Source organism: Rousettus aegyptiacus, unplaced genomic scaffold (assembly GCF_014176215.1).
Source record: "Rousettus aegyptiacus isolate mRouAeg1 unplaced genomic scaffold, mRouAeg1.p scaffold_m13_p_6, whole genome shotgun sequence".
Lineage (NCBI taxonomy): Eukaryota > Metazoa > Chordata > Mammalia > Chiroptera > Pteropodidae > Rousettus > Rousettus aegyptiacus.
Genome location: NW_023416309.1, coordinates 36,651,853 through 36,672,261, shown reverse-complemented (window position 1 = coordinate 36,672,261; position 20,409 = coordinate 36,651,853). Strand labels below are relative to the sequence as shown.

Below are 20,409 nucleotides of genomic sequence, written 5' to 3'. Positions count from 1 at the left end.
TAGAATTTTGGCACTACAAAGTGGTACAAAAAATAGTAAAACTTAAAAATCCGTAGTTCTAATTTCTGAGAGAGCTTATGAAACGTGTTTTTTTTTTTTTTTTTTTGAAACATAGAAATAAATTTAAATACTTATTTATAATTACAATTAGAGCACTAAGAGTAAATTTAGAGACCATTTAACCCAGGGGATATTAAACTTTTTTTTTTTTTTTTAAGCAATGTAACCCTCTTTTCAAATGACACTTATTTACATGAAACTCCAGTATGTAAAACTGTTGAAAATGTACTTGTTCTGGTTGAAGCAGAGCTTGCGGACCTGGGCTCTTCCTTCACCAGTGACTTCATGGGCATTTCTAAGAAATTCCAGAACTCCAAACAATTGTTTGAAAAGATCTATCTAGGCCAGCTTGTAGCCTAAAAAGATTGAGTGGTTTACCAAAGTTCACAGTAGTTCAGTGGAGAATTAGGACAAAATATTAGGATGTTTTGTGTTATTTTACTATAGTATACTCACTTCAAAAGCTGTATTTCCATTAGACATACTTGAATAGCCGGTCTTTATTTGTTATTAGGATGTCAGGTGCCAAGTTCTTTACATTAAAATTTTAAATAAATAGTTTGGTACTACATAATTAAATTTTAAAAATATATGCTTGTTTGTGTATCTGTCTCTCTGATTTTCATAATATTCTTGCTTTTCCAGGAAGGAGATGGATAAAGCAGATGTTTATTGGGGCGTTCCTTATCCCAGCTATGGTGTGTGGCACTGCCTTCTTCATTAATTTTATAGCCATTTATTACCATGCTTCAAGAGCCATTCCTTTTGGAACAATGGTAAGTTGCTTGAATCTTATTTTTAAACCGAAAAAGTATAAGCATTCTAATATGAGGCCTGCTATCTCTCCAGAGTACTTCTTATTCAGATTTTTCATAGTAGCGACCAGTACCTATACTTTCTTGCAAAGTTAAGTGATGAAGAAAGTTCTTGTTAGTTTCCATATAATTTTGGTTAAGCTTAAACCTACAGTTGCCCTTTTTTTCTTGATGCTGTGAGCCAGTAAAGTGAAAGTCCAACTTTTAAGTATGATAGAAGAGAACAGTATATACACACATACACACAAGTATACAAATTGCAAGGTGGTTACTGCTTTTCTGAGAGGCTAAATAACTCGGTCAAGGTCATAGAGATAGTTAATGGCAGAAAAGCAACTAGTACCCATAATCTTTCTGAATTTTAACCAAGTTTTGTTTTTTTTCTAATATATGTGAATTATTGAAAAGTTTTATGGAAATTCCAGATGATTTTGATTATTTTACAGTACAGGCCAGGTTTTTTAAAGACATATTTGCTAAACATTTTTACTAAGACTTTTAATACTTTTCAGTTAAGAATATTTTTGAAAGTTGCTTCAACATTGGGGAAAAATTTTTTTTTACAAGCCAAAATAAGTGATAGTGGTAGGAAAGGTTAAAGTAATTACCAGAACTGGAAAATAATTTGCTTCATGGTAGTTCTAGACCATCAAAAAGTATATTTAGGAGTCAGGTTATTCCTTAAAGATGACCTGTTGAATTAATTATTTTCTTAACGCTTTAAAAGTTAAAATTCTGATTCAGTTATAATTTTCCTCATAAAGTTTGGAATTTGATGTGAAAATTATATTTCAGAATTGCTTCATTTCACTAAAATCCTAAATTTTACCACTTTATAAATGGGATTTTAGATGTTAATATTCAATGTAATTCTCCTTTAATTTACTAATTACTGATTATCGGATTACAGCCTCAAACTCTGTGCTGAGCAGAGAAAGTTTATAAAATTGATCTTTGTATAAAAGACTGGCTATTGGAACTTAGCAGCCTCCTACAATGTCATGTTCTTAATTTGTATTCTAATTTGGAATGAAGGAATGCTGAGCAAAGGGCATTCCATTGGTCTCAAGTTTTAATCAGATGCGTGGTCCAGCATTTTGTTCTTCTTTTAAGAGTATCAAAACTTGTTTAGAACATAAAAGTTAAGAACTTGAGGTGAATGTTGGATGTAGCTATTCATTAAGTGTTTTAATGGCTTAAATTTGTATTTTTAGTTGTTTGACTTGTTGACATATGAAGGAAATGGTTATATGTTTTCATAAACACCATGGTTCTCTATCCTGTGTACACTTGGGAATTTAAAAAATTTCAATGCCTAGGACTTCATCCTAAGCCAATTTATCTGTCCTTCTCTAAGCGCAGTCTCTAGCATTTACCTGATTCTACTTTCCAGCATTTGGGGATGAATCTGACAACTGAAAGGCTCCCAAACTGTTTGTGTCTGAGAAGCAGGATGCCCCTACTTAACTGAATACCCTAGTGTGAAAATCACTGTCTTTGCATCATTCCATATGCTCTTCCCCAGGCCTTTCTATCCCCCATTCCTTTGATCTCTTAGATATTGAGCCCTTTCTCTGGGAGGATCTTGGCTCTAGTTCTCTGTTTTCTTAGAAATTCCACAATTGAGGGCAAATCCAGCCTTAGTAAAAGGACTTCAGGTTTCCACATTGTGCCACAGAGGCACCAGAACAGTAGGGATTTTGCCCACTTGAGATCTGGTGTTTCGCCAGAATACTGCTATTACCGCCAGGACCAGCACAAGATTGAAAGTGGGTGAAGTTTGTCTTTGGACCCCAACTATTCCACTTATGTGTGTACCTAATTATATATGAACGCCATTAAATCCAGGACAGATTGAACTTGTTGAACAATAGTCAATTATGGTAGATTAATAAAGATAAAAGAAACATTAAGTAGAGGGTGGTGGTGATAATCTGAGATAAAGTCTAATGTTCCAAGTTTAAGGCATGGTTTCTAGAGTTAAAAGAGTATCACAAGAACACATAAGAGAATGTTTAAATGAAATTTTGGGTTAAAGAGTATCCAAAGAGTATTCAAAGATGAATATACCTGTTGTTCCTGAAGCTGGAGTGTTCTGGCAGAGGTACTACAGAAAATGAGAGTGAATGTACTTGAAATTAGATTGATTCTGGGAAGGTAGAACCTTTTTCTGGGGTGGAGGGAATTTGTTTAAGAATGATTTAGGTATTATACTCAGAATTTTTGATCCTGTGATATTTCTTGGGAATGAGGAAGAGTTTGCCAAGATGTTCTGAAAAAACGTTTTAGGCACTGAAGTCATTTGTGGGGCTGTAAATCTCGGATCCTAACTTTGGTGTTATTGTAGTTTTTCAAGGGACAACAAACCATGTTGCAGAGTTTTAAAACTCACAGAGGCAAGGTAGCATAAGAACAAATAACCTTTCTACTCTAAATATCATTCAGTTCAGCATGCACTGCACTGATAGATCCTTGACTATGGTTTTGTGTCTCAGTGGGTAGAATAGTTCATGGAGAAGTAACAGGGGTCATGGCCATGGGCGAGCCATGTTGTATTTGTTGTCTTTAGGTCTGCTTTTAGTTTGGGAGGGGAATCTTGGACATCATCAGAAATATGCTTTGGGTTTTATGAAATCAGATTTTTTTTTTTAAGGAAATGGTCTCTCATGACCAAATTTTGGGCCATGACTAAGAAAATGGCTTGAGAATTGGAGGGCCTCAAAAATGAAATTCATGATATGTAAGCAGAAATTACCACAGTGAGGAAAAAACAGAGACCAAGATTAGTGGATACATACTATTTTGTGATCTTTTAAGGGTGGTGGGAACAGTATGCTATATCTACATATAAAAGAATAATAAAGATCTATAAAAATAGTATTAGAAAAATTCCATTACCTAACCTGAACTGTTAACAAATGCTAAGGGAAACGAAAGTATTTTGTAAAGCTACTTTCATAGCCAAACCAAAGGCTCATTACATCAATGATATAACAGAATAAAAGAAGAATGGCTCTATCACGTTCTTCCTCCTTTTATTTTTATCAAATAAAATAACCTTCAAACAAGAAGAGAGAAGAGAAAATAATCCCTGATAAGAAGGAAGTGAAGTCCAAGGTAGATAAGGGAATTGAGTATACAGGAACATATACTCAACACCCGCCAAAGCTGGAAGTTTCATTGTTCATGTAAGTGATCTTTTAGAAATACTGCGAGATCGTGCTGGTGAGTAGTGTTTAGACAGCTGTGTAAGAGAGCAGAAGCGTTGTGAAACTGGACGGAGGCAAATTTACTTTTCCAGAGGGAAAAGGAAAAAAGTAGATTCTGTCTTACAAAATGTGAACTAGATGTTGATGAGATAAGATTTTAGATTGATTTTTAAAAATTTTCTTTTTAAGTCACAGAAATTAATAAATGGGACATTCTGAATTCATTAAAGCAAAAATACTAGAATAACTTTATTTCCTTTTTTTGGTAGAGGTTAGTAGGCTGGAAGAACAAAGCAGTATAAATAAAAGTATACATTGTTCAAGTAGGTGGAATAGTACAGTCAGGTAGACATGTAACTAAATAATTATAGAATTAAAGTATTGGGATGACATTACCCATAATATGTTACATATTATCTTTTAGTAGAATGGGACAGATATTCTTGACTTGGACCTGTTCAAATAATTATTAATGACTCTGTATAAAGGCATAGTGATCTGATGATTAAATTGAAAAAGGACTTGAGACCAGGGAGGAAACAAGTAATATGAAATGACGAAGACAGCATCTAAAACAGTATCAGATGACTGAAATGATGTGCCAAATCTAACAAGATGAATTTTAATAAAGGCAGGTACATTTGCATAGACTTTATAGTTTACAAAGCACTTTCCTTTGGAAATCCTTACGTGGTTTTCAGAACCCAAAGAGATAGAGCTGGTGGTATGTGTCATCCCTGTTTTACAGAGCAAAAAACCAGGACTCTTATGTAGTAACTGACTCAGAATCACATTTTCTTTGTTTTACTGGTGGTGGTGGTGATGATTTTTTTGTCTTTTTTTCTCTTCCTTCAGTTATAAGGGAATCTAGCTTTATTTTGAGGGTGTTGGACAGCCTATGGAGAATGTTTTATGCCTTTTTTTGGCATGCTCTGTATATATTGAGGCATAATTAACATGTAGTAAATTATAAATATTTAAATTATATGGTTTAATGAGTTTATATATATATACACATATATGTGTATGTATGTGTGTGTGTGTGTGTGTGTGTGTGTGTAATTTGGGAAATCATCACCACAATCAAAGGTATTTATCAAGTCTAAAAGTTTCGTCCTGTACTTTTACAATGAATTCATCCCTTCTTCTCTCTTCCTTTCTTTCCTCCTTCATTCTCATAACCACCAGTCAATCTGCTGTGTCATCATAGATTAGTTTGCATTACCTAGAATTTCATATAAGTAGAATCATGCACAGTATATTCTTTTTTTCACTCAGAAAATTATTTTAAGTTTTATCGATGTTGCATATATTAATAGTTTGTTCCTTTGTATCACTCAGTAGTATTCCATTGCATGGATATACCACAATTTGTTTATCCATTTACCCAGTAATGCACATATGGGTCATTTCTAGTTTTTGGCTCTTAGAGATCAACCTGCTCTGACTGTTCATGTACAGGTCTTTGTGTGGACATATGTTTCATTTCTTTAAAGTGGTTTTGCCATTTTACATTCCTGCTAGCACTTTATAAGAGTTCTGGTTACTCCATATCATCTCTAGCACTTGATAATAGTCAGTCTTTTTAATTTTAGCCATTGTAGTGGATATGTAGTGGTATCTCATTGTGCGTTTAATTTGCTTTTCCTTAATGACTGATCCTATTGATAATTTTTTTGTGTGCTTATTTACCATCCATATATATTCTTTAATGAATGTTAAAATCTTTTGCCAATATTTTAATAGGTTGTCATGGTGAGTGGTAGAGTATTTATATATTGTAGATGCAGGTTCTCTGTCTTGCATATTTTACAAGTATATTCTCCCATTTTGTGGTTTGGCTTTTCATTCTCTTAAGACTGTCTTTTGAAGAATAAGTTTTTAATTTTGAGGTCTGATTTATTGATTTTTTTTTATAGTGTGTACTTTTCTCTTTTATTTAAGAAATCTTTTGTCAAACCCAAAATGAGTAACCTTTCTTTGTATGTTTTCTTCTAGAAATTTTATAGTTTTTGCTCTTAAATATAGGTGCGTGGTCCATTTTCAGTTAATTTTGTATATTGTATGAGTTAAGGGTCAAGGGGTTTTGTTTTGTTTTGTTTTGTTTGTAGCTATGCAATTGTTACATACCATTTGTTATGTATACCATTTATTGAAAAGATTATCTTTTCCCTACTGAAATACTTTCGCATTTTTGTTGATAATTGACCACATATGTGTGAATCTGTTTCTGCATTTTCTGTTCTCTTTCATTGATTGATTTGTTTTGTTTTTATGCCAATACCACACTGTTTTGATTACTGTAGCTTTACAGCTTTAAGTCTTGAAAACAATTCTTTTTCAGATCATTTTGGCTTTTTTAGGTTCTTTGCAATTCATTTCCAAAGTTTAGAATCAGCTTGTCAGTTTCTACAAAAAGCCTGCTGGGATTTTGATCAGGATTACATTGGATCTATAAATCACTTTGGGAAGAATTGACATCTTAACGATATTGAGTTTTTTGATTAATGTACACAACTTCTCTGCAGTGTTTTATAGATTTTACTGCTTAGTTTTTATACTTCTTTTGTTGACTTCTACATATTTCGTATTTTTATGCTTTTCACAAGTGGTATTTTTTAAATTTCAAGTTTCGATTGTTGCTTGTGTACAGGAAAACTATAGATTTTTATATATTGGTTTTTCATCCTACTACTTTGCTAAACTCACTTATTCTAATTTTTTGTATTTTCCTAAAAATTTTTTTTTTACATAAATTATCATGTCATCTGACTTAAAAACACTTTTACTTCTGCCTTTCTTATCTGTATGCCTTTTGTTTATTTTTCTTGCTTTACTGCACTGACTAGAACCTCCATACAGTGCTGAATAGAAGTGGTGAGAGCATATATCCTTGACTTATTCCCAGTCTTAGGGGAAAAGCATTTAGCCTTGTGTCCTTAAGTAAAATATTAGCCGTAGTGTTTTCATATATGCCCTTCATCAAATTGATGAAGTTTCCTTCTAATCGTAGTTTGCTGAGAGTTTTTTTTAATATTATTATTGTGAATCAAGGTTGGATCTTGCAAGGGCTTGTTCTGCATCATTTGAGATGATCTATTTTTTTAGTCTGATAATGTGGTGAATTGCAGTGATTGATTTTTGAATCTTAACCCAATCTTGCATTCCTTTGATAAACCTGTTCGTTATGATATATTAACCATTTTATGTATTGCTGGATTTCATCTGCTCAAATTTGTTGTTGTCTTTGCACCTATATTTATGAGAAACAATGGTCTATAGTTTTTTTTTTATAATGTCTCTTTTTTCTGTTCTTGGTATCAGGATAAAGCTAGCTTCAGTCACTGTGGAAAACAGTGTAGAGGTTTCTCAAGAAATTAAAAATAGAATTACCATATGATCCAGCAATTCTACTTCTGGGTAGTTATCCAAAGAAAATAAAAACATAGAATAATTTTTAATTTCAAATCCAGTGTTTCTTTTATTATAGTAATGAAGTGGCATAAGAAACAGAATGAGATTTATTATCATGTTGAAAATAACTGACAAAGTAGATAGGTGTCTTACAGGTATTTATGTTTTGAGTTGGCAATGCTGTGGTTATTAGGTACTGTTGTCAAAATGCTTAAATTGAAGCTAAATCATTTTTATAGAGATAATATAGTCATACAATCTATGAACTAGAAAAGAATAATGAAATTGTCTACTCTGAGCAGGTGTCAAAGAAATGTGTAAACACAATGGCTGACAAGACAATATATTTCCTGAGAATCACCTTACCTATAAAAAATTACTGTCTGTCACCCTAAATAAAATTTATATCCTTTAGCATTCAAAAATAGCTCCTTTAAGTTGTTTCCCCCCTTCCCACCATATTCACACTACAGATTTCCCAAAAGGCCAGTCAGGAAGCAAAGATCAAATAAGTAAATAGCCACATTCTTGATTTGTAACTGAAATTGAGAAGAGTTGACCAGTCGGTACATCTGTTGGGATTTAAGTATTGATTGGCAGTACTTGTTTCTAATTGGTTCTTATTATAGATACAGGAGGCCCTCAACCTGGAGTATGTCTTTCTTCTCCCCACTGCCTGTTTTCACCCTCCATTGGTCCATGAGCAGTGACTAGGAGAATAGGGGAGGGCCCTGTTTTGGTTTGAGTTCCAGGGTTTTTACCAGTGTATTAGACTTATGGTTTTTTAATTCTCAGCTGCTAAATTTAATTTTAAAATGAAACCTTAATGTGGAAGCAGAATATAGGGAACAGATATAAGCATGATTCTATTAGTATAAATTTTGCAAATTCAATATTTTAATATTCTAAATTTATGAGAGCAATAAAGTGCTGTGAATATAGTTCTAATACCAAGGGTGTGAGTAACATTTCAAAACCATCTTCTTCAGTAACCAATTTATTTGGTTAAATATCAGTATTAAGAAAATTCCTGACTTTACAGATGATTTAGTTCCATGTGACCTTTTTATTTAAAACAGCTTGCCATGCAATCTCGGAGTATTTTTCAAGTAAACTCATCCAGAACTTGAACATAAAGGAGTGTGAAATTGGTTTCACATTTTAATCACTAACAGTTTCTAACAAACTGCTCACATTTTTTATCATGTATAAAAAAGTCAGACGAGAAAAGAGGAAAAAAGTAAATGCTAAACAATTGATAATGCCTTGATGAAACTGTTTATAGGTTTTTTTATTGAATGTTCTTATGCTTCGAATGAGCTCATAAAGCAAGATGTACCCTCATTTTACCAACCATTTAATTGCTGTGACACCCGTGTGCTGTAGTGCATTTGCTTATACAGCTTTTAGTGAGCTCTAATATGTGTAGGCTTCAGTTGGGTTGGGAGGAGGAGATGGAGAACAAAAGACCAGTGTAGCATTAGAAACCTTTCTAATAAATGACCATTTACAAGGAATCCAAATATATGCACAGAAACAGCAGGAGAAACTTTATACTGAGGTTTGCATGAGAATGAGTTAACTTGTCTATGGTGTCTCCATGTTTTCAAAAAGAAGCTATTTTCAAAAGAGTATTCAAGTCAGATGCTTATGGCATTCCTAAAGGTCTTAAGCAGGACCTGAGGGTTCTGGGGTACAGTTTGAAAACCACTCTACTAGACCATGTCATTCCACATATGAATGTTCCATTCAGCTTCTCTCCATTTCTTCTTTATACCAATTTTATCTGAAAGGAAGATGATGATACCCCTTTGGCGAGTTTAAACACATGCAAACATGGATATAATGAAGATATAGAGTTTTCACTAATGTTTCAAAATGAATTCTTTCATTCTCATGTAATCTTTGTGGATTTCTACCCACACCTTTTCATTTCTCTCAGTTTCTTCACAATTTTCATTTAGCTTTTCTCTTTTACTTTCTCTGTGTTAGAACCCCAAAATGTATAACTGAAAGAGATCTTAAGGTGATTCAGTCATTTTACAGAAGTCAGAGGGAAGTGATCGTAACTAGATGCTGACTGGAAAAGAGCTTGAGTGTGTGTCCTTATGTACTCGGATTTATATAAAGAAAAATAAATAAATATTTCCCTAACCGACAACATTGATTCTAGAATCTCGACATGGTCTTTTATAACTTTAGACTTTGAATTAATTACTAATAGAAATATTCATATTATTTTAGTAATGATACATATATAATAAATAGAGCTGTGCTTCTATTGTTAGGATCTTAAGGCAGCGTGGAATAAAAATAAGCATGGTCTTTGAGACAGGTGATCTGAATTGAAATTTTAGTTCGGCTACCTGCTTAGCTTTGTGATCATGGGAAATTACTTAGCCTCTCTTAAGTCTCATTTTCTTCGTCTGTAAAGTTGTAAAATAACATGTAAAGCTCCTTGTGCATTTTAGGAACAATAAAGTATAGCCAAGCAAATAAGTTGGGTATAATGAGGAAATATAAAGGATATAATAAAAGCATGGCAGCTGAAAGTGAAAGAAAAGATAAAAGGACTGTAGCAGAGACAGTATGAAAGAACAGGAAAAATGGGGAATAAAGTAGGTAGGAAACACTTCATCTTGTATTTAGTTTAGTTCTAATATTTTAAAGCACATTCTTTTTCTATTTTCATTAGTGTATATCTTGCACAATTTTAATCCATATTGAACTTAAACATTTTCTTTTGTGATCAAATTGTGTTTAAATTTTTGAGTGTCTCTTTTATTTATTTTTATTAATATTGTTCTGAGTAATCATATACATTTTAATTTAATTTACAGGTGGCCGTTTGTTGCATCTGTTTTTTTGTTATTCTTCCTCTAAATCTTGTTGGTACAATTCTTGGCCGAAATCTGTCAGGTCAACCCAACTTTCCTTGTCGTGTCAATGCTGTGCCTCGTCCCATACCGGAGAAAAAATGGTAAAGAGAATGCTAAATCTTATGTGATTGTTTTTCACAATATATAGTTCTTAAGGCTCTTTATTTATATTTAACTTTTAGAATTAGCATGTATTTATAAGAATGACTATCTTAAGTTTGAACTTAAGAATTTGTCCTTTTTCTTTCAACCTATATAGTTAGAAATAATAATGAATTATATCCTAATTTCACTTTCTGAATATTGGTGTCACTGACAGATAAGTCAAATGCTTTGATAAGTACCCTAGAGTGTAGAGGTGGGTGAGAGCTAGAGCAGCAACAGTTTTATAATGCAGCCTATCAGCCAATTTTGACCTGCTGTTGTTTTTGTAAAATAAAGTTTTGTTGGAACATAGCTCTGCCTGTTTGTTTGCATATTGTCTATGACTCCTTTTTCAATGCAGCATCAGAGTTGAGTAGTTATATCAGAGACTATATCACTTTCAAAACCTGAAATATTTACTATTAAACCTTTACAGAAAATGTTTGCCAACCTCTCATAATTTTATTTTTCTTTTCAGATATTTTATTCTAAACAACAGTGACACACATTTATAGCCATATATATCATACCAATTGAGAGACGAATTAGGATTGAGACCAGTTGTAATTTACTGATTTATGTTATCTTCACTTCTGGCATAGTATAGAACTCATATAAATTTGTTCATATTTTATGCACAAGTGTGTTCTTGAGCACTTCCTATAATTCAGGATTAATCCTGACAAAGGATGACAAGTATTTCTGTTTAACAGATGAAGAGAGTCTTTTGCTGCACTATTGTAAACATAGTTTATAGTTATTTAATCAGTCATCTTTGAAATAATGATTCTTGATGGATTTTTAATTTGAGATGATTTTTATTTTTTTTTTAATTTTGGTTAAAAATGAGATGATGTGTATGTTTCTGATATTTATGTTTCTGACTCTTGTAATTTAAATTTGAACAAAATACGAACTCAATGTATATATATTTTGCCTTGTAAAATTAGTAAATTGAATTATATTTAATAATATTAAATTTAATATTTATTAAATTGACGTATACTATTCTGCATTCTTTGTTTTTCTGATTCTTACTAGTAGATAATAAAAGTCTTACTGTACACTTATTACATTGCTCATCATAAGAATAGCTGTACAGTAGACTATGTATTATAATAAGAGATGTATACTGAAAAGTCTTTGTAGATATTTTATCACGTTAAAAATATAACTTATGTTCAGATACTTAATTCAAACAGTCTTGTAGGCTTGGAGGTAGGTAGAAATTTGTAGAAATGGAGGTTGAATAAAATAGCCCCTATATTTTAAAGAAGACTGATTCGTTCTAGTCTGAGAGATTGTCTGTGTTCTTTTTTTCTTAGATTGGTCTAATAAGAATTTCCTAGTCTATTTTTTTAACTCAGTTATCTTTTTCAAATTTGATTGTTAAGGCCCATAGATATTCTGATGTTCACACATTGCTAGGGATGATGAGTTTAAAGGAAAAGCATATAGTCAGAAATCATAAAAGTTCCTCTACATGGCTATGGCTAATAAAGAAGAAGGAACAACAGACGACCTTGCCAACCACGGGTTACATTTAGGTGTAGGATAGCTTATGTGGATCTTCATTTTCTTTATACAGTCACATGGGAACCAAAATCTGAATTTTATATCTAGCTCTCATTGACTGTGTCACGTTGGGCAGATCGTTTTTAACCTCTTTGGGTCTGAACTTCTGTAAAATGAGGAAAGAATGCTATAGAAGTTTTTTTCCCCCCAGATCTAAAATTCTTTGATTTTCTTTTCGGTTTTTTAGTTCATTCAAAAGAGATTGATTCAGTACCTTTTATGTGCTAGGCACTTGGGAATACCTAGATGAATAGCTTCTGCCTTCCAGGGTTTATAATCCAGTGAAGTATGATGTGTATGTAATTAGACAGTTACAGTGTAGTGTGGTGAGTACTGCGATGAAGTTAGGTTCAAAGGGCAGTGGAAAACTGGGTAGGATCTACCTCTTCTGAGAGACTTAACAGGAAAGCTTTACAAGAAGAACACTTGAACTGATGCTTACAGGAGAAATATGAAACAAAAGAAAGTATTCCAGGTAGAGAATTACCAATTGCAAGTAGTAAATGTTTAGTGAATGAATGAAGTTTTAATTTTATTTTTTTTTAATTTTTTGCTCCATTATAACTCAGAACTCATAAAACCTTAATGTATAATTCATAGGAAAAGGAATTACTGAACCAATGAAAGATTGAGCAAAGAAATGGCAAGGCCATAGTTTGGGAAACATTATTTCCCTTAAGATAAGGGTCTTAAGATTTATTTTCTTTCCCTATGGCTTTCCGTATGTAAATGCCTGTTAAGTTCTTAGAAGTTATTGAGAGTCGTAGAAAGGGGGAAACACTTAAGAGTCTTCCTTGAGTTTTGTCGTTGACAAGAATTTGTGTTTTTCAAATTCTTATTTTGATCTTTAATGCTGGAAAGAATTTTGACCATATTCTAGGACTAATTTTAAGTCCCACCTGTGTGTTGTGTTTTGGATTTTAACTTTTCTTTTAACTGATTTGTTTCTATACTTCAGATTGTTTTAAAGTGTCAAGCATCTGCTTTCTATTATCGGGATTTACATAATGTAAGAAAATCATGCTAGAAATTTACTGTTAATTTTAATATTTTTCAGGTTCATGGAGCCTGCAGTTATTGTTTGCTTGGGAGGAATTTTACCTTTTGGCTCAATCTTTATTGAAATGTAAGTTTTGGCAATGTCGTTATGTGTGAAAGGATTTAATTGTACTTAGAGAATTTCGGATTTAGGGTATGGTGGGAAAGTAACAGAATTAGTCTTAGTTTTATGGCTTTCAGAAAGGGATCTGTGTACCTATCTAATAGTAGTTTTCGCTCTGTTCTCAAATACTCAGGTGAAGTTTATACTTTTTTTGTATTATGTTCTGGACCTCTCTTACCTAGAAAATCTTAGAAATTAAAGCATGCATACTAGGTCAACCTTGATCACGTGTATGATGTTAGGAATTATTGGTTTTTGTTGTATTTTTAAAATATTTTTGAGGGTCCAAGGAACTAGGTAAACCATTACCTACCAGTCAGACTATTCTGGATGCATAGCCATTCCTAGTCTCCTGGGAAGTGCTAGGAAATGTGCATGTGTTTGGGGATGGGAGCTATGCCACCTTGTGCCCAATTACCGTGCTTCACATCTGCATCCTTGGTTACCACTGCAAAATGTAAGCCTTTCTTCTCTCAGCCTTTTTTCTAGTGTTCCTTGATGGGGATGCTCTGGCATTTTAGGCAAGGCAGTTCTTTGGGACTTTCTCAAGAACTGCAGTCATACCTCTGGCCCCTGCCCACAAAATGCCAGTCATTGTAACTGCTCAGAATTTCCTTACATATTTCCTTCCAGCTACCCTACTGCTAATTTCTCTCCTGTACAGTGGACACCTCTTTAACAGACATGATTGAACCTGATATTTGGCTTAATTGAAAAAGTTGCCTCATGTAGGGGAATTATACAAAAAGATAATACATACATTTTATTTTAATTTATAACAACTAAATGTACATCCTTTGTTGATTTTTTTTTTTTAAATATAAAGGCAAGGTCTTTGATTTGTATCCAGTTGATGTTTCTGCCATTTTTCCTTTGCCATTCATAATACATCATCTGTGTGTTTCCAGCCTTTTTAAAGTAGAAAAAGAACATAAAGACCTGCTGAAGCATTCTAAGTTCAGAATTCTAGATTTGTACATTTGTCCCCAAGTCTTTTATAGTCATCTCATCCATGCCTAATATTATAATTTTTTAGCAACTCACCTTACTGAATTTTTCTAAAGAATTCAGAGTTTCAGAAATCACACCTCCTTTTTGCTTTAATGTTTATTGGTTTATGTGACATTTAATTAAATTGTCTTACTACCCTAACAAGTACAACTGCCATAGATTTGGGCCAACTTCCAGTGGTCACCCTACCAGTTATAAGTAAGCTGTGGGCATTAGTCAGTACCTTGGAGAGGGATCGAGTGCGTTTCACTCTAGCTCCTGGTTTAATAAAGCCAGTTCAGGAACTTCTGTACTTCTAGTCTGATACTGCTTTGTGTCCCCACCCTGACTTAACCTCCGAATATTTTTTTCCTCCTACTCCTGTCCTGAATATCTTCTCGTCACATCTCTTTCTGCTTTCACAAGTACTTTGTTCCATTAGATAGCCTTTCTCCTGTATCTTTAACTACTGTTTTGACTTCCTTCATGCCTATTCTCCCTTTGGTAGCTAAAGTGATCCAGTGATATCAGTCTGATCATGTCACTTCTTTGCTAAAGACTTCTTGTTTTCATTGAGATATGGTCCAAACTGTATAACATGACCATTAAAGGCCTTTGTAATTAATATAGGTTCTGGCCCTGTTCATTTCTTCAACCTCATCCCTTAGCTCTCACCCCTTCATTTGAAGTTCGAGACATACTGACCTTTGAATTTTTCAAAATGCAGTGAATTCCTTCCTTTATTTATGAGCCTTAGGCATTCCTATTTCTGTGCCTGGAACATTCTTCTAGCTTACCCTACCCCAGAGCCTACATATGCCTTATCTGATTCTTCTCAGTCACGCCCCACCCCCACCAAGCCCCACACAGCCAAACCAGTGAGGTGCCTCTCAGGTGCATTGGTAGAGCACATGTCTCAGTGCATCATGACTGCCCCTTTACCGGTGTTCCCTGCTAAACAGTAATCTCCATGAGGGTAGAGACTTTGTCATCTTCACAGTTCTATTTTTACTGCTTCCCTGATGTGTGTGATAGGGGCTCTGTTAGTATCTTGAAAGAATGAATGACGAATAATAGAACAGGAAAAAGAAAATAGGCTAGAAGACCCTTTCAAGTTGAATGAGGACCTCTATCAGAAGTATTTTTTAATTTAATAGGATATTTTATAAACTATAACATCGATGGAATAGTGTCATATCTACAAAAAAAAAATGAAAGAATGAAGGAACTGACTTTTTTTTATAAATACGAATTTTTAGCCATTTTCTTTTTTTTTTCCCACATTTTACTCCTTTAGCCTTCTAATTCATTAGGTTGCTTAGACATACATGCCCTACTAAAGAATCTATTTTTGAAAGATTATCTAAGAAAATATTTTTTGAGAGAATTTTAGAGTGTTTAATAGATGAAAAAAGGTAAAAGGAAGTTACTTGAAAGAAAAAGATTGATATTTAAGTGAAAAGAAAAAGATTGACACTTAAGTGAATACTAAGGTGTGAGTGAGACTTGGCAAGAACAGGGTGAGCTTCAAGATAAAGACTAGAAAACTGTGTCTTCGTTGCATTTTATTTAGGTATTTCATCTTTACATCTTTCTGGGCATATAAGATCTATTATGTCTATGGCTTCATGATGCTGGTGCTGGTCATCCTGTGCATTGTGACCGTCTGTGTGACCATCGTGTGCACATACTTTCTACTAAATGCAGAGGATTATAGGTGGTAAGTATGGGAAAAACCTCTGGGGACCATAATATTTAAAAATAAGATTCTATTTGAAGTGTCAAGTAGAGTAAAAATGTTGCTATAATATAGGTATAAAAACATTGCTATGATATAGGTATTTTTTCAGTTATAAAAATGACGATAAAGATGAAGATTTTCAGTGATAAGAATGACAAAGAATAGTATCAATTTTTTTTTTTTGTATTAAAGAGGACCACTATGTTAGAAATATTTTTACAAAGTGCTTAATGTGGAAAGAGCTTTATGAGAAAGAATTGCTTCATTTTCAACATAAGGATACAGATCTGAAAAAGGAAATGGTTATTTAAAGTCACTTGTAATAGGGAATCTGACAAAATTCAGGATCTTTCCTTCTAGTTTGTAGGCTCTCTCGTTGTTGATATATTTAAATGCCATGTACATGTATTTCTTTTTAAATATATACAGTTTTAAAGGATTTTTGAAATAAAATTCTTTGCTTTTTAGAATCTGTACATCTGTGCCACTCATTCAAAATTTACCTTTTTTTCCCCCAGGCAATGGACAAGTTTTCTCTCTGCTGCATCAACTGCAATATATGTTTACATGTATTCCTTTTACTACTATTTTTTCAAAACAAAGTAAGTGGAGACATTTTCTCATTTTGTATTCAGGAAACTAAATTTGTCATTTAAATACTAGAATTTAAGGCCTTGTTTTGAAAGTAAAAATGGAAATACTACATATGGTTATTTTGTTCTATTTCAGGATGTATGGCTTATTTCAAACATCATTTTACTTTGGATATATGGCGGTATTTAGCACAGCCTTGGGGATAATGTGTGGTAAGTTCTGAAATTCTTAGAATATCGTGAGTAAATTTTTGAATGTTTCAGAATCAGGAAAATACAGTAATAAGAAATTAAGAAATTACATTCTGTTGTTTGATCAGAAACACTAAAATAATCTCAAGAGTTTGGTTGACTTTTTTCTGATAGTTCCACCTTTAGAGTAGGCAGTGGAATAAGGGGGATAATGATAATCTCATTAAAAGCTAGGTCCTGGTATGACATTTGTGGACCCCTATGGGGTATGAGGATTGCTTTTTTTCCTCAGTAGAATATTTCTACAAATTGATGGTTGTCAGAGGGAAGAGGTAGGGCTTTGGGTGCAATGGGTGAAGGTGGTCAAAAATACAGACTTCCAGTTATAAGATGAATAAGTTTTGGGGATGTAATGTACAGCATGGTTACTATAATTAATAATAGCATATTATATATTTGAAAGTTGTTAAGAGATTAGATCTTAAAAGTTCTCATAAGAAAAATACATTTCTGTCTCCGGTGGTAGATGTTAATTAGACCGATTGTGATAATCATTTATGTATATATTTATTTAATTATTAACTTATATATATTTATTCATTTATATGTTATATATATATCCACTATGTTGCACACCTTAAACCAGTATAATGTTATATGTCAATTAAAGAAAAGAACTTGTTTTGTTCATATATACCATGTGTGTGGTCATATGGGCTACACAAATGATGTCTACTGTAAAGTACTAAAACACTTTTCACAAGCTATAAGGGAAGACAGTTCTCTATATTATAGCCACATGTTTTATTTATAGCTATTGTGATAACCTTTCTCTGTAATAATGAGTTGACCAACTTTAAGGGAAAGATGAATAGGAACTGAAGGTTAAAACTAGATTTGTGTCATGTGGGAACACCCCTGTGTAACTCTAGGCATTCACAAGATTTCTTTAGTATTATTGGCCATCCTTCCTTCAGGATACTGCTCCCTGAACTCTGTTTACTCTGAGATCTTTCTTGATTGTCATCACCATTCAGTGAGGTATAGAATCATGGAAATATGCAGAGGGTTAAATTTTTTTTCCTTAACTTTATATGTGATCTTAGGAATATCTAAAGGAGTAATACCTTGATATTTATAAATAAAACGGAGTGAATTTCACTAAAATTTTCAGTGCTTTTCCTGTTGAAATTTTACTTTGCTGCCTGAAAGTCTCGGCACATTGACATTTCTCTGCTGTTTTGGCAGTGTCCCAGTATTTATTCTTGAACAGGTTTATATGCCTTCAGTGCTAATCAGTTTTTTGGGCAAAGGGGAAAGAGTTCAGACTATAACAAATTAAAATGTTACTTTAATACAAAATTACACATATCCATCAGGTTATATATCAATGATTGGAAGAAAAATATTTGTTTATTTTTTTTAAATGTAGAAAAAAGGTGGGAAATAGATTGGTATAGTCTTTATATTTTGAGCATAGCTTTAGTTTTAAGGAAATTAAGGTTAAAAGTGTGTCTCTATTCCCACATATTTACTTTTTCTGGGAGGCATATTTTGTTCTCTTTTTATAAAGTCATATTTTTATAAGGTTATTTTTGAAGTACTCATAAGATTAAGAAAAATGATTCTCTAGGTTGATACTGTTTTGATTTTAAGCATATCTCTGCTCAAAGGGGAATGATGTTTCATAAATCTGGAAAATTGGCTTTGGTTATTGGACTAGTATTCTACTATGCCAGTTAATTTTTTGATCCGAGTTAACATTTTATAGATATTTTTATGTTTTAAGAATTCAGGTTTAGTTTTACAAAATTGAAGAATTTTTTCTTCCTTAGTAAGGGTTTATGTGATAACTATTTTGAAGTGAATTATCAGTATTTTCAAGTATAATATAATTAATTCATATTATAAAATAAATGTCTTCATTGTCAAAGAAATTGGAAATAGGTTTGCTTTGTTGGTTTGCTGGGTTTTTAAATTTTTAATATTGTGGGAAATTTTCAAATTATACAAAAAGAAGAATAATACTATACATATAGTGAGTCCCCATGTACCTAACACACCTAACATCAATAATTTTCATCTCATGGCCAGTCTTCACTTATTTATATGCCTATCTTACCCAATTTTTATTCTGACATGAATCTCGAACCTCATGTCATTTCAACTATAAATATTTCTTTCTCTATAAAAATGTATGTTATGTAATATTTCCATAATGTACACTGTAATTATTATATAACTATATCGATATATCTAAATATCTATATTTTATATAATTAAAATATTTTAAAATATATATTATATATTTCATTTATATGCACATATAAATATAATTCCTTAATATGTTTAAATATTCCATTATTATTCAAATTTACCTGACCTGTCCCTATTCTCTTTTAATACAGTTTGTACTTATCAGGATCCAGTTAAGGTTCATGTATTACTTGGTTAAAATGTCTCTTAAGGCTTTCTAGATCTATTGGTGTTCTCTCTCTTTGCCCTTGCAATTTAAGAAACTCGGGTGTTTGTTAGTTTGAATTTCCGTAGAGTTTTCCACACTCCGGATTGTACTGACTATATCCCTCAGGTGTCATTTAATGTTTCTCCATGTGCTTCCCCCCATATTGCCTGTAAAGTTGGTAATTAGATCTATAGCCTCGAACATACTCAGTGATACGTATCCAAGAATATTTGCCTGATGGTTTGTAAACTTTTATCAGGAGCACTTAATGTCTGGTTGTCTCTCTTTGTGAGGTTAGCACCCATTGAAAACTGTCACTCAGCTTAAGTAACCCGTTAGTGGTTATGATATTCTAATTTTGTCATTCCTTTTATATTTATTAGCTGGAATACTTCTAGAAGGAGAAACTTCCATTCATCAACCATTCGGTTCCTTGAAGTACAGTTCATATATAGGAAAGGCAGAATAGACATTTCTTTTCTCGCACACAGTATTTGGTTGAATAAAAGTTCAAAGGTGACAAGTTAGGTATATGGGTGTTAACTCATGGAAGGTTTACTTTTAAACTTTCGATAACATTGGACTAAATGGTAAATTCCTAAATCCAATGGAGAATCTTCTCTATGACTTAAATGACCAGCTGTCTTGTGCTAAGGATAAAGATGCCTTAGTATTTATAATAAAGAACTATGCATTTCAGTTATTCATTCCACAAATATTGAGTTCCTTATCATGTGCCAAACACTCCAACATAGGAGGTAGATATTTAAGTTAATGAAACAGACAAATAGCTCTGCTTTCTGGTGTTTTGAGCCCCATTTGAGGCCAATAATTCAAAAACAACATTTCAAACCTTCTGACCTGCTTACTTGTCTCTTGTCCATTTCCTCAAATATGTCTTCTGTTCTATCCCCCACACAGCTTCTGCAATTTAGACATAAGAAAGAAACCCTCAGAAAATGCCTCTTCTCTAGACCTTCAATATCGTTGGGCCATGGTCCTCAGTCCTTTCCCTAGAGAACCCCCAGTCACTTCTTTCTTACTTATCCATATGGTTTCATATAGTTTGGAGAACATGTTAATGTTGGTTTAATGACTTAGCATATATGTTCAAGTTAGAAAAAAGACATTTTTTTCATTTAACAGATTTTTGTCATCAAATTATTCTTGC

The 20,409-nt window shown here is 32.8% G+C and overlaps 1 protein-coding gene across 1 annotated transcript in view; it reads left to right on the top strand.

Moving 5' to 3' along the window:
• Window positions 1-20,409, top strand: part of TM9SF3 (transmembrane 9 superfamily member 3) — a 57,334-nt gene that overhangs the window by 32,453 nt on the left and 4,472 nt on the right. The window contains exons 9-14 of the mRNA XM_016164157.2: window positions 706-836; window positions 10,339-10,478; window positions 13,154-13,222; window positions 15,822-15,968; window positions 16,508-16,591; window positions 16,719-16,795. Of these exons, the coding sequence (XP_016019643.2) occupies window positions 706-836; window positions 10,339-10,478; window positions 13,154-13,222; window positions 15,822-15,968; window positions 16,508-16,591; window positions 16,719-16,795 (648 nt within the window). The remainder of the gene's footprint in view (window positions 1-705; window positions 837-10,338; window positions 10,479-13,153; window positions 13,223-15,821; window positions 15,969-16,507; window positions 16,592-16,718; window positions 16,796-20,409) is intronic.